Source organism: Monodon monoceros, unplaced genomic scaffold (genome assembly GCF_005190385.1).
Source record: "Monodon monoceros isolate NGI ecotype Baffin Bay Population unplaced genomic scaffold, NGI_Narwhal_1 Super_Scaffold_4, whole genome shotgun sequence".
Taxonomy (NCBI): Eukaryota; Metazoa; Chordata; class Mammalia; order Artiodactyla; family Monodontidae; genus Monodon; species Monodon monoceros.
Window position 1 is genome coordinate 9,886,646 of NW_021703781.1, and position 13,762 is coordinate 9,900,407.

The window sequence follows — 13,762 nt, forward strand, 5'->3', positions numbered from 1 at the left end:
CACACACACACACACACACACACACACACACACACACACACACACACTTCTACCTTATCTGTAGGCCAGTAAAGTTACTTAGGAATATAGATACAAATGGGGTCAAAGTGGCAAACTGAGCATCTACATCTGCCCTATCTGACACCCTAAATCCTTTGTAGAAGTGAATTATTAAAAATAAAAAGGCATATTCGTATTGGAGAATGAGAGAAGTGCCATTAGGAGATCTAAATTTTGAGAAATTTCTGTAAGATGACAATAGTTGTCATAGGGTTGATTAATGGAGGAGAGAACAGTCTGGAACATATTCAGGACAACACTGAAGATGGGGCTGCCTTGCATCCTCTGAGCTCATAGAAGACAGGGAATGGTAGAGTATCTGTGCTTCTCTGGAGGTTGTGCTGAACAGCAGGCATCACAGGCACTGACCTACAGGCTGAGGCAGTGTGTGTGGTCCCTGGAGCTAGAAAGGCAGGGTAGGGTCCTAGGAATACTGAGTTGTAGGGTGGATAGGGAGCCCCAGACTCCAGAGGTGAGCTGTCGTTGGCACATTTTGCCCAAGACCACGTTTAGCCCCTCCTTCACTATTGCTGGAGATAGACCCCTGTAATCATAGCTAAGAACCAGGGGTGTTTGAACAATGATTTTTGAAACAAAAATGAGTAGCAGCTAACCACAGCTAGCCAAACCTTTGAGGGAAGCTAACACAATGAAAGAGGCACCAAAGTTTAATAAATAGAAAAATTAACAGATGAGAATATGAATACAGGTAGAAAACAACTTTAAATATATGTTTAAGGAAATTAGAGAAAATGTTGATTTTGTAAAACTATTTGTTGCTAAAAATAGAGTCAGAACTTGGAAATTGTGAAAATATAAAACTCAGTAAATGGGCTGAATAGCAGATGGTCACAGTTGAAATAGTTTATAAACTGGCAGACAGGCCAAGAGACAATGTGAGAGAAAAATTGAGATGTGGGAAATCAATTCAGAAGCTCCCAGATTGTTTAATAGGAGTTCCAGAAGAGAAAGAAAAGAGAATAGGGTAGGAAATAGAAGAAAACTTCAAAGAACTAAGAAAAGATAAGTCTTCTGGCATTTGAGAACAGAAGTCAAGGGACAATCCTAATAGTTTCCAGAGACGCCAAAAATAGCAAAACCTAGCTTGTCTACAAAGGAATAATAGGTTGGCACTCACGGCCTTCATGATAATATTGGTATTAGAAGATAATAAAATGATTTGAAAATTCTGAAGAAAAATAACTTCGATTATAGAATCCATATTTGACTTATTTGAGGGCAAAATAGACATTTTTGAACACTGAAGAACTCAGAGTTTATTTCTCACAGACCTTTTCTAATTCAGCAGAATGAGAATGAGCACATTGAAAGAGGAAGACCTGAGAATAAAACAGTGGTCAGGGGCTTCCCTTCTGGCGCAGTGGTTAAGAATCCACCTGCCAATGTAGAGGACACAGCTTCGAGCCCTGGTCCAGGAAGATCCCACATGCCGCAGAGCCAAGCCCGTGCACCACAACTACTGAGCCTGTGCTCTAGAGCCCATGAGCCACAACTACTGAGCCTGAGTGCCACAACTACTGAAGCCCATGCACCTAGAGCCCGTGCTCCCCAACAAGAGAAGCCACCGCAATGGAGAAGCCTGTGCACCACAACGAAGGGTAGCCCCTGCTTGCCACAACTAGAGAAAAGCCTCTGAGCAGCCACAGAGACCCAGTGCAGCCAAAAAATTTTATTTAAACGCAACCAAAAAAATTTTTATTTAAAATAAATTATTTTTAAAAAGTGGTCAACAACAGCAAGAACCTAGTAAAACTTTAGTTTCTTTAAATAGTTGTTGATGAAACACATAATAAAAAAGAAGTTAATAGCAATTTAGGATTAAAAAGTCAAAGGGTATATACATGGTATATATACATGTATGACCTAACTCTGTCCCAAGAGACCCAGAAGCAGTGACATCTTTAGAGTAAAAGGCATACCCAGCTCCCAGATCTTAGTGCTGGGACAGGAAATAGAGGAGCCTGGAGCATCTTGTAGCTCTAGAAAGTAAGGAGATATTCAAACAACAAAAGGATGAGGGTATGTCAGAGGGACACAAGAGCCTGAAAGGGCTCCCAGTGGCAAAGCTGGAACAATTTGAGCAACAAAATAAATAACCTAGTACTGGATTATAACACCAGAATAAAATAAATATCCATGAGTCCATACTGATATAAATAAATTTGTGAGTGAGTAAATAAGTAATAATAATGAATGAACTGGATAGATTGATAGGTTGATTAGATTAGGGGGAAAAGAGACAGATCTTCCCTACCAAATTCTAAATAACTTGTAGATACTCCCTTTTCCAGAAGGTGGAGCTAGGTGACTCACTTCTAAAGAAACAAGTATGAAAAAAGAAAAACTAGTAGGTTTCAACAGAGAAACCTGGCAGACACCACCTTAAACCAAGTAATGAAGGTTAACATTACTAGTGTTGTCATGTACCCCCTCATATGATGTAACAAGAAAGGCACTTCACCCCTGTGGTCTTTCTTCCAAAAACCTATAACCCCAGCCTAATTATGAGAAAAACTTCAGACAAACCCAAATTGAGGGACATCCTATAAAATACCTGACCATTACTCCTCAAAACTGTCAAGATCATCAAAAACAAGACTGAGAAAATGTCACAGTTTCTCAGGAGACTAAGGAGACATAACACCAAATGCATTGTGGTCGCCTGGACTGGATCCTAGAACAGAAAAAAGGACATTAAAGGAAAAACTGGTGGAATCCAAATAAAGTCTGCAGTTAGTTAATAGTAATGTACCATTGTTGGTTTCTTAGTTTGGACAAATGTACCACAACGGTGTAAGATAAGAACATTTAGGGGAAGCTAAAGCTACAAGAGAAGTATATGGGAACTCTTTACTATGTGGCAACTTTTCTGTAAATCTGAAATTATTTCAAAATAAAAAGTTTATTTATAAAAAATTTTACTTGGAAAAACAAACCAGAAGAAGTGCAAAATGGACTCAACCTATGAGGGTGAAGAGCGAATTTTCTTGTCTGGTTTGGGAGGATGTGGGCGAAGAATGATTTGAAAGTGGACTCGTTCTAAGATGTTGTATAGAAAAATAAGTTTAAGTACTTCCATTTCAAGTTGTGGTTTCACCAGTTTGTAACCATTGCAATTTATCTAACCTTTCTAAGCTTCATTATTCTCACTTAAAAAGCATAAGACAAAAGTTTGCTCTCCATAATGTTTAAAGTTGTATTAGAAGTAAATAGGAAATACACCAAATAGGAAAAAAATAGTTAAAAGGCATTTGATAATAATTCACAGTAAACATATTTAAATAGTCATTCTTACTAAGAATGCATTAAAACAGCAGTGCGATACCTTTTTCTTCTGCTGTGAAATCGCTGTTTTGAAAAACAGCCATGTGAGTGAGGCTGGCGGGGTAGGGGCGTCTCCATCCCTGCCAGTGGTGTGGGAATGCAGGTGAGCTTTCTGGGTCAGGAGTTTTCAAACAGGTTCATCCCTCTGATCCAATAATTTCCGCTCCCAGGAGTCTCTCCTGAGGAAATAATCAGAGGTGTAGAGTAGCAATACGCATAATATTGACAAGATTGAAAGCAAGCAAAACTCTAATAATAAAATGATAAATTGAATTATAGTATACACTGTGGTGAATGTTGTGCGTCAAGAGGAAAGTGTTCATGAAATGGAAATAAATACAACAGTGTAAATGTAGAGGTAAATGTGAAGTTAAAAAATGGTAAATGGTGTATATATATTTTAGATATTTTAATGCTATAATAGCTAGTGTTTTTATGTACCCTTTTGTTTGTGCAAGGTACTGTGCTGTTTTTTATACACGTTAACTCATTTAATCCTGTAACAACCTTTGAGGAGGGTGCTATTATTACCCCTGTTTTACAGATGAGGAGACAGCTGTGCATGGATGAGTGCCCCTCCCCTAATGCACAGCTGGCCAGGATGGGGCCAGGAGCCCAGGCAGTGTGGCTCCATAGTCTCCACTCTGTTATATTAATTCATCAAATAGTGAACGTCCATTCTGTGCCAGCCATTATTCACCGCTGTAACCCCAGCACGTAGAACCATACAGACGTGATTGTTGTTCACAAGAATCTTTAGTCTGGTAGGAAAAGACAGAAAATAAAATCAATTAACAAATACCATGCAGATCATTAAAACAGGCTGCGTTGTGAAGAGTGATTAGGTGGTATCTGTGTTGCGTTGGGTCAGAAAGGCCTCTCTGAGATGGGGCTGTTGGAGGGGCTTCCGAATGAAAGGAAGGAACCTGCTATACAGTGACTGGGGAAGGCAGTGCCAGGCAGAAAGACAGCTAGTAGATTTCCTAAGGTGGCTGGAGCACAGGGGGCGAGCGGGCACAGAGCTGGGCCAGGTCATGTAGAGCTTGCTATACCCCTGTAAGGGGTTTGAATTTTATGTAAGTGTGATAGAAAGCCTTGGGAGTTTTGGTTCTTTGGAGAATGGATTGTGTGTGGCTCTAGCTGCAAGTAGCCAGTTAGGCTTTTGCAGTAGACCAGGGGCAGTGCTGTGGCTTGGGTGAGGATGGTGATCGTGGAGAAAGGTTTGGCTATGATTTAGAGACAGAACTGACAGAGCTTGCTGGTAGATTAGATGTGGGGAGTGAGGGAAAGACAGGAGTGGCAAGAGGAGAGATCAGGACTTCAATTTGAGCATGGTAGGTGTGTGTTGGTTATCAGACGTCCAAGGGAAAATGCCAAGTTGCCAGGGGGATTCGTGGACCTGCCGTCTGTGAGCAGCTGAGGGCTGGAGATGTAGGTTATGTGTGGATAGCTGCATCTCCCACATGCTTAGGAGAAAGAGTAAAATGCAGTAAAATATTAACAATCAGGGATTGTAGACAATATGAGTTTCCTTCTACTTTTCCTCAGTGAAAATGTGCTGATTTAAAAATCAAACAAAACCAATGACTCTTTTCCCCAAGTCTGATAATATTTGAAGAATTTTTAAGGAAACTAAAGTTATAAATTAACTCATAATATTTATAAAATCAGAATTGGCCTGGGGTAGAAATGTCAGAGTGGATGTTTTAATACTTTGCACCAGGATTATATATATTATATATTTTTGACAAAGGAGATAAGAATATTAGAGCCCACTCTTGGTTTTGCCACAAAACTTATGCCTTTATAAATTTATTTATTCATTTAACAAGTATTTATTGAAAGCCTATCCTGTGCCTTGCATTGTTCTAGGTACTAGGGATATAGCAGTGAGCAAAATTAATAGCTAGCAAAATTAACAAAAAGTCCTGCCCTCAGGAAGAAGCCTTCCGCCCCCCCACCAAATGTTAAAGAAAAATTTGTATTTCATTTATTAGCTCCTACTTGAGCCAAGTCCTCAGTACTGCCTGGTTCATTCTGTTTTCCAGAGTGGTTCTCCCATTCTGCACAGCGGCTTTTTCAGACTGTCCCACTCTTCTCAAAAGCTGCCTCCTCTACAGACCTGTATGTTCCTATATTCCTGCTATCTGCAAGAATTTCCAGTCTGTGGTTGCCCTACAGATCACTGAAATTCATCGTGTGCAGAACCTAGCTCCACATCATCCATCTCTGGGCTGGTCCTCCCCCGCCCCCAGCCCCGTGCTCCTGCTCTTGTGGGGGAGGTACCGTCACATACCCATTGTCAGGACCACAGTCTGCTGTCATCCTTGGATGATCCTTCTGTCTCATCCCCTGCTCCTGCCCATTGAGTCACTTGCTGACTTCTGTCAATTCTGTGTCCTAAATCTTTTCTACATCCATCAAATTTTTTTTCTTTCTGGACATACCATGACAGTCTATACCACCAGCCTCTTATCCCCAGATTATAATTGTTGCCTCTTAACCAGCCTCACTGCCTCCATTCTTGCCTTCTTACCTCTTCTCTCTCCTTATCTCTTCTCCCTTATCATCCAGAATGATCTTCCAAAAACATCATCTGATCACATTACTCCTTTTGCTCCTACTCTTCAGAGAACCCCCATTACCATTAGGATAAAGCCCAAACCATGTGACCAGGCACACGTAGTTCTCTCTGATGTGGCCCTGCTGATCCCTCTAGGCCAGGGGTCAGCAGTCTGTAGCCTGCAGGCCAGATCTGGCCTGCTGCCTAGTTTTGAATGGCCCATGAGTTAAGAATGGTTGAAAAGTATTTTTAAAAGGACAGTATTTCATGGCACATGAAAATTATATGAAATTCAAATTTCAGTGGCCTTAAAGTTTTTTGGAACACAACGTGTTCATTTGATTATTTAATTGTTAATGACTGCTTTCACACTACAGTGACAGAGTTGAGTAGTTGAGACGGAGATTCTATGCTCTGCAGAGCCTAAAATATTTACTGTCCAGTTCTCTATAAAAGTTTCCTGAGCCCTGCTCCACATTTATGGGCACCTCTACTTCTGACCCCAGTGTTTAGTCCCACCATCTTTCACGCACAGTGCTCTCTTCTATCACAGGCCTTTGCGTAAACTGTTCCTTTGCCTGGAACTTTCTCCCAGCACATCTTTCACTTAACTAACTCCTACTTATCTCTCAGATCCCAGCTCTAACTTCATTTCTTGGAGGAAGCTGTCTCAGAATGCTGCAGCTTGGGTGAGGTGCCTGTCTCTCTCCTCTCTGTCACCCTCCTCACATCCATATCCTCATTTCCCTCCTTACCCAACTCAGACTCCATGGTCAGCTGTTATCCACAGCCTCTTTTTTGCCATGCACTCACCTCCTTCATCCCTCACTCCTTCCAGTGTTTTCTCTTAGAACCCTAACCTGGTTAAGGACAACTCTGTCAACCCGGCCCCAGAGCAGCAGAATGTGGAGAGTGAGAGACACACAGTCCCACTACACAGCATAGCTTTAAACGTGACCACAGGCCTCAGGAGTCCCAGACTGCCCTGAAATCCTGTGCCTTACCCTAGTCCACCCACTCTTTGTCCTCCAAGCCCGCCACACTATCCTTCTCACGCCTCCCAGCAGCCCTCACCACTCCTCACTCTCCACGTATCTGTTTCATTTAGAAAAGAGAAGCAGTCGGATGTTCACTTCCTTATTCTCCTGTCATGAGATCCATCGGCCTCACTGGCTCTGTATCACATTCTCAGCCTCTCTCCAGTCCCAGCAGAGGAACTGCCACATTCCTTCCTAAGGCCAGCTCGTCCTTTTGTAGTGAACTACATGGAGCTCATCCCTCATGCCTAAACAAGGGTGCCCCTCAGCCATTCTTCACTCTCTCCTATCCTAACATTTTGCCTCTTCTAGATCATTGCCATAAGCCTACCAAAATACTGTAATACCACTTATGTTTGGAAAATGTAATAGCTGTTTCTTGACCTGGGGCCTCATTCTTCTTGCCCTTGTTTTCTGAGCTATTGCCACAGTTGTTTCTTTACTGTTTCTCAAACACTCCAAGTGAGCTCCTCCCTCAGAGCCATTGTACGTGCTTCTGGAATGATCTCCACATATTTGCATAGCCCACTCCCTGATTTCAGTAGGGTCCCTGCTCAAACGTTACCTCCTCATAGAGGCCTTTTGTGGGCATTATATCTAAAATAGGCTTTCTATCTTGCTCTCTTTTTAGCCTACGGCATCTTTCTTTCCAGCATGTGTCACCACCTGAGACCTATATTTATTTATTGGTTATTTTCCCATCAAAATGGAGGCTCTGTGGTAGCAGGGATTTTGTCACCTCTGTTCCCTGCTGGGTCCCAGCTCCCAAAACCAAGTCCAACAGATTAAACACTTGTTGAATGTATGAATTTTAAAAGGAGGTTTATCAAGCTTCAACTTTTACTTCATTCTGCAGGCGCAGTGTCATCAAAGCTCTGATTTTCTTTTTCTTTCTCTGCTTGGACTTCAGTGGTGACTGCTCCATTTTAAAACTGGTTTCCCTCATGGTGGGAAAGGACTGCAGCAGTTCCAAACTTCTCATCTATACCCTACACCAGGGGTTGACACACTTATTCTGTAAAGAGCCACATAGAAAATATTTTAGGTTTTGCAGACCATACAGTCCCTGTTCCAACTATTTAATAACTCTGCCATTGTACCACAAAAATACCCGTAGACAATTTGTAAACAAATGAGTGTGGCTTTGTTCCAATACAGTTATTTGCAAAGCCAGGTGGTAGTTGCTTACTCCTGCCCTACACCATCCAAAGAGAGCGAGTGTCTTTTCTAGTAGCTCTCAGAAGAATGAGGGGGCTGTGTTTTCCAAAGTTCCCAATAGCCCTCCTGTTTTAGCATGTTGACCTGAACTTTGTCTAATGCCTAATCAGTTCCTAAGTGAGTAGGGTGAGACCATCTCACTGGTGTAGCGTGCTCACGGCCCAGTCTGACGCTGCCAGTGGAAGGAGCGTCCCTGAAACTCACGGGCTGCATGGGGCCAGGTAATTACCAGAGCAAAACTGTACACAGTTAGGAAAGCGGTAGGGGAATGGATGCTGGCCAGGCACCAAATAAGGTCTACTGTGTAGAAGTGATCAGTGTATTATGGTATGTGCTTGTGCAACTGGTGTCCTCCTTAAACAGAATGTAAGCCCCCTGAGGTCAGGCATCAAATTCTTTGATTGTTAGTAACCTCAGCTTGCACCTTGTACAAGCCTTGAACAAATTAGATTGAAAGTAGAGAACAAAAGTATGGGCACCAAGTGGGGACAGCAGGGTAGGGGGTGGGGCGGTGGTGGTGGGATAAATTGGGAGATTAGGATTGACATACACATACTAATTTGTATAAAATAGGTAACTAATAAGAACCTGCTGTATAAAAAAAGTAAAATAAAACAAAATTCATAAAACAAAACAAAACAACAAAAAAGGAGTAGCAAGAATCCTATGCTCATGGGGATTACTGTATTTTTGTTGGTTTTGTAAGGATTTAGTAATATAAAGGCATCTGATCCATTATCAGTCACATAAATGCCAGGAAAAAGTATTATTTGGAAAATATTTTAATTTGTTTCATTGTTGATTGAAACTACTTCTAGTTTTTGAGGGATTAAATTGAATTTTGTTTTTTAAACTTAAGGTTCACAAAAAGGATTCTGGCTTTTGGCGAGATTTTGGCTTTGGAATGACTTGTCAGTATCGATCAGATTTCCTGACCATTGGTAAGTATACCTTACATTTAAGGATAGGACTTTAGGTATATACTGTAATATGGCATTTTTCTAAAAGGTCTCAGATGTAAATGTTTTCCTATTAAATTTTGAATGTCTGAGATTAGCTGAAGAGTCTGGAAATATGAAAGGCAAAGTGAGCTTATAATTAGTGTCTTTGAATAGAAAAATGAGGTCATAATGATAAAATAAAATACCCATATTTGCAGTTGTTTCGAGTACTCTTACAAAAGATCTGTACCTGGCTTTGGTGGTGTACTCATGAACTGTTACAGCTAGAAATAATGTTGGGTTATCTAGTCCAAGGGCTTTCATATTTTTTACTTGGAGAGGAAACCACGGATTTCTTGAACATAATGCAAAATCCCAGTATTTAAAACAAATGGGAAAACGCCTACTCTTTCTAGCTCTCGTTGAAGTTGGAGTGGGGAACTTGGAATCACTGGCTTAGTTATCCACTCTCCTAAACCAAAGCTAACCATGAAGGATCTCATCTAAGCTACCTGCCCCACTGTACCTTTAGTCTCACCCAGCAAAAATTAAAGTATCAGAGCTTAGTTTAAGGAAGCAGGCTGAAACCTGATTCATTCATTCCATGTCTCCTGATTCATTCAGGGGCTACCTTTCCACAGCGTGTTAGAATACATGGTATATATATTTTTTAATAGAATATATTTTGTGTATTTTTTATGTCCATCTTACCTTCATTTTTATAATCAGCCATTTGTTTTGGAAATTCCTACACCTTGTCTTTTTTTTTTGGCCATGTTGGGTCCTCGTTGCTGTGCGTGGGCTTTCTCTAGTTGCAGCGAGGAGGGGCTGCTCTTCGTTGCGGTGCACAGGCTTCTTATTGTGGTGGATTCTCTTGTTGCAGAGCACGGGCTCTAGATGCGCAGGCTTCAGTAGTTGCAGCACACGGGCTCAGTAGTTGTGGCACACGGGCTTAGTTGCTCCACGGCATGTGGGATCTTGATCAGGGCTCGAACCCATGTCCCCTGCATTGGCAGCGGATTCTTAACCACTGTGCCAGCAGGGAAGTCCTCCACCTTGTCTTTTTATCTCTGTAACAAATGATGGAAAATCAGCAAATAGTAATAAAAAAGACTATTACATGAAACTAATGCCTTTTTCCCTGATTTCTTGCTTAATAAAATAGTAAGGATACATCACTGCCTTCTGACCTCTGTTATTTCTCACTGCTCCTTTCTCATTGTTTTTTCCTTGTATTTCTATTAGATACATGTTGGAGCAGTTAATGGTGTCCCACATTTCTCTGAGACTGTTCATTTTTCTTCATTCTTTTCCTCTTTGTATTGCATAATCTCAATTGATCTATCTTCAGGTTCACTGATTCTTCTTTTGTTAGTTCAGATCTACTGTTGAGCTGCTCTAGTGAATTTTTCATTTGAGTTATTGTGCTTTTTAACTCTAGAATCTCATTTCTATCTCTTTATTAATACTCTCTTCTTGATGAGACGTTGTCATCTTACTTTGTTACTTCTTTAAGCATGATTTCTTTTAATTCTTCGAACATATTTATAATGGTTGTTTTGAAATCTGCTAAAACTGACATCTGGGCGCTCTCACAGGCAGTTTCTGTTGCCTGCTTTTCTTTTGGTATATGGGTCACACTTTTCAGTATTCTTTCAATACTTTTTTGAAAACTGGACATTTTAGATAATATTTTGTGTTGATTCTAGATATTGACTCCCCCTGCCTCCAGGGCTTGTATTTTGTTTTGACTTTGCTTATTCATTTATTAATTGACTTGGCTTTACTATTTTAGTGAATTCTGTCTCCCTACCCTCTGCCTGCCAACAATATGAAGCTTCTCATGTCTCTCATCAGGGCATGTTGCACAGCCATCCTGGGATGACGTTGGATTTAGCGGGGCTCTCTTTGACTGTCTCTTTCCATGCCTGTTGATGTCACTCCTACCTATTAGGTTGCACTAATTTGCTCTGATTTGACAGTGCTCTGGGACATAAATTGCTCCGTAGTCTGAACCAATTAAATCGAACCCTTTTGCAGGGTAGTTTTTGGGGCAAGGTTTTGAGATTTGCTTGGACCCAAGGAGGGCTGTGCACATGGCCTGATGTCTCCCTGCCTTAGCTGTCTCTTGGCCTGCCTCGTTCTGGTAAACTGGCTGGCCTACATTTTAGCTTGTTCTAATGGGGCTACCAGCCTCCTCTTAATTGTTTACCACCAAATCTCCAGTATTTTCAAGAGCCCCCTTAGGCCTGAACTTCTGCACATTCTCTTTTAAATAAAGTCAGTTCCTTTGGGAAAAGCTCTGGAGCATTTGTTCTTATGGACTGCTGCTTCCCCTGAGCCTCTGCTCCAGACCTGGGGGTGGAGATAGTGGCACACTTCTCTCAGAGGGACATCCCTGCTTTATGAGCAGGACATTAGGTGGCAGCAGAAGGGACTACTCCCTCTTGGAGAGCCTCTACCCTATGAATGTGGGCTGGGTGAGAAAAGGAGCCCCTGCCCTCTCAGCAGCACTTGTTTGCAGTTTAGCCTCTTTCATTTGGAGCTTCTGTTCTTGTCCCTCTTTCCTGTCCTTCTGGTATTCCCATTATACATATGTTACACCTTTTGTAGTTGTCCCATAGTTCTTGGATATTCTGTTCTGTGTTTTCTTTTCTTCCCCTCCCCACCCCCCACCCCCAGTCTTCTTTCTCTTTGCTTTTCAGTCTTAGAAGTCTCTATTCACCTGTTCTCAAGTTCAGAGATTCTTTCCTCAGCCAAGTCCAGTCTACTAGTGAGCCCCTCAAAGGTATTCTTCATTTCTGTTACATTGCTTTTTATCTTTAGCATTTCTTTGTGATTCTTTCCTAGGATCTCTATCTCTCTGCTTACATTAACCACCTGTTCTTGCATGTTGTCTGCTTTTTCCATTAGAGCACTTAGCATATTAATTATAGTCATTTTAAATTCACAGTCCTTTAGTTCCAACATCCCTGCCATATCTGAGTCTGGTTCTGATGTTTGCTCTTTCTTTCTGATACTGACCAGGGTTCTTAGCCTTCCCCAATCAATAGAAATTGACTAGAGGCCAGACAAGAAATTCATGCAAGGCTTTACTGGGGCCCCTGCTGCAGCAGCCGGGCAGTGAGAACAAACGACAGGTTCCCTTGCTTGCTCACTCGCTGAGGCAGGGCGAGCTTGTTCCTTATACGGGGTGGGGGTAGGCGTGTGTCCAGGGGTCGGAGCAGAGGGGTGGCTTAGATGGTCTGCCCACCCCTTGGTGGGGTTGAGTGCAGGGGGCGTGCGCAGTTCCCTGCTTTTGCTCCTGACACCCAGTTTTTGCTCCAGGCTCTTTAGAAGTGGCAGTTGGGTTTTTCGATCTTTTGTATCTTTCTATCCATAATTTGCCCCAACTGTGCATTCATGCAGTTATTTTTCGTCCCATACGGTTTCTTTGTATTTTGTTGCTTCGAGGCGAGGTGTGCCCAGGTGTAAGCACTGCAGCAAAGGGTCCCGGGTCCCAGCCTGTCTCACTTCAAACTGTTTTTTGATTTTTAGTTTGCCTAATTTTTTTCCTCATAGCTGAACATGATGTACTGGGTAAAGGAAACTGCAGTAACTAGGCCTTTAGTGATGGTAAGGTGTGGGAGAAGAGGAAGAATTCTGTAGTCCTATGATAAGGTCTCAGTCCATCTTTTGTGAGCCTGGACCATGAACTTCACAATCGTTTCACAGACACAGCCCCCAATCTTAGGTGGGACAGGATGGCTAGAGTGGGCTGGAGTTGGGTATATCCCTTCCCCCAGATAGGTTAGACTCTGGTAAAATAGTTTTTCCTAAACACAGACCTTATTAAGAAGAACAAAATGCCCTGGCATATTTCAGAATGGTTACTTTCCCCTCCTTCTGAAAGTGCTAGGGGATTTTTCTCCAGTCTTCACTGTGAGAACCTGGTAGACCTAGAGGTAAAACTCACAAAAGTGTGCAGGCCTCTCTGGAATTTTCCACTCTTAGACTTTTCCACTGAGCCTCTAGCAATTCATCAATTACAGTTCAGATTTTCCTACCCCAGTACTGGTTCCCCTGGAGATTTCTACTAGTCCATTTCTTCCCTAATAGTTGTGATTCTGTCTTACCCACCTATCTGTGTCTTCACAGTTTGCCCTGTGACTTTATTTCTCTGAGGGATCTGAAAAGAGTTGTTGAGTTTTCAGTTTGTTCAACTTTTTACTTGTTGTCAGGATGGAGTGATGACTTCTAAGGTCTGTACATGCTGGACCAGAAACCGGAAGCCCTCTGTTTATTTTTATACCGTCTCCAATATTTGAGGAGCTTGTTCGTATCTACAAGGGAGAAAAGCCAAGATATAATCAGACATAGCATTTGGTAAAGCTGTGACTATTTAAAGTAATATTTTTCAGAGATCTCAGGATTATTGTCATCCTATGAGAGTGAAATTAAGTGACATAGAATTATTTGACAAAAGACATAATTTGGAAACCTAGCTTTTAATTAAAGAATTAATTTTTTCTCCATTTTTAAGAATCTTTTCTAGCTTTTCAAAAAACTCAAAATAGTTTGTATTCTCCATGCTTCTTTAAAGTTAGTTCAGCTTAAAC

The 13,762-nt window shown here is 41.6% G+C and overlaps 1 protein-coding gene across 5 annotated transcripts in view; it reads left to right on the forward strand.

Annotated features, from left to right (window-relative positions):
• The window catches only part of CSGALNACT2 (chondroitin sulfate N-acetylgalactosaminyltransferase 2), a 55,257-nt gene that overhangs the window by 32,223 nt on the left and 9,272 nt on the right, over positions 1–13,762 (forward strand). For all 5 annotated transcript variants that reach the window (XR_003796983.1, XM_029244962.1, XM_029244961.1 and 2 more), the window contains one exon: positions 9,083–9,164. Coding sequence is in view for 4 of the 5 variants with exons in the window: in XM_029244962.1 (XP_029100795.1) it covers positions 9,083–9,164 (82 nt within the window). In the remaining variant the exon portion in view is untranslated. The remainder of the gene's footprint in view (positions 1–9,082; positions 9,165–13,762) is intronic.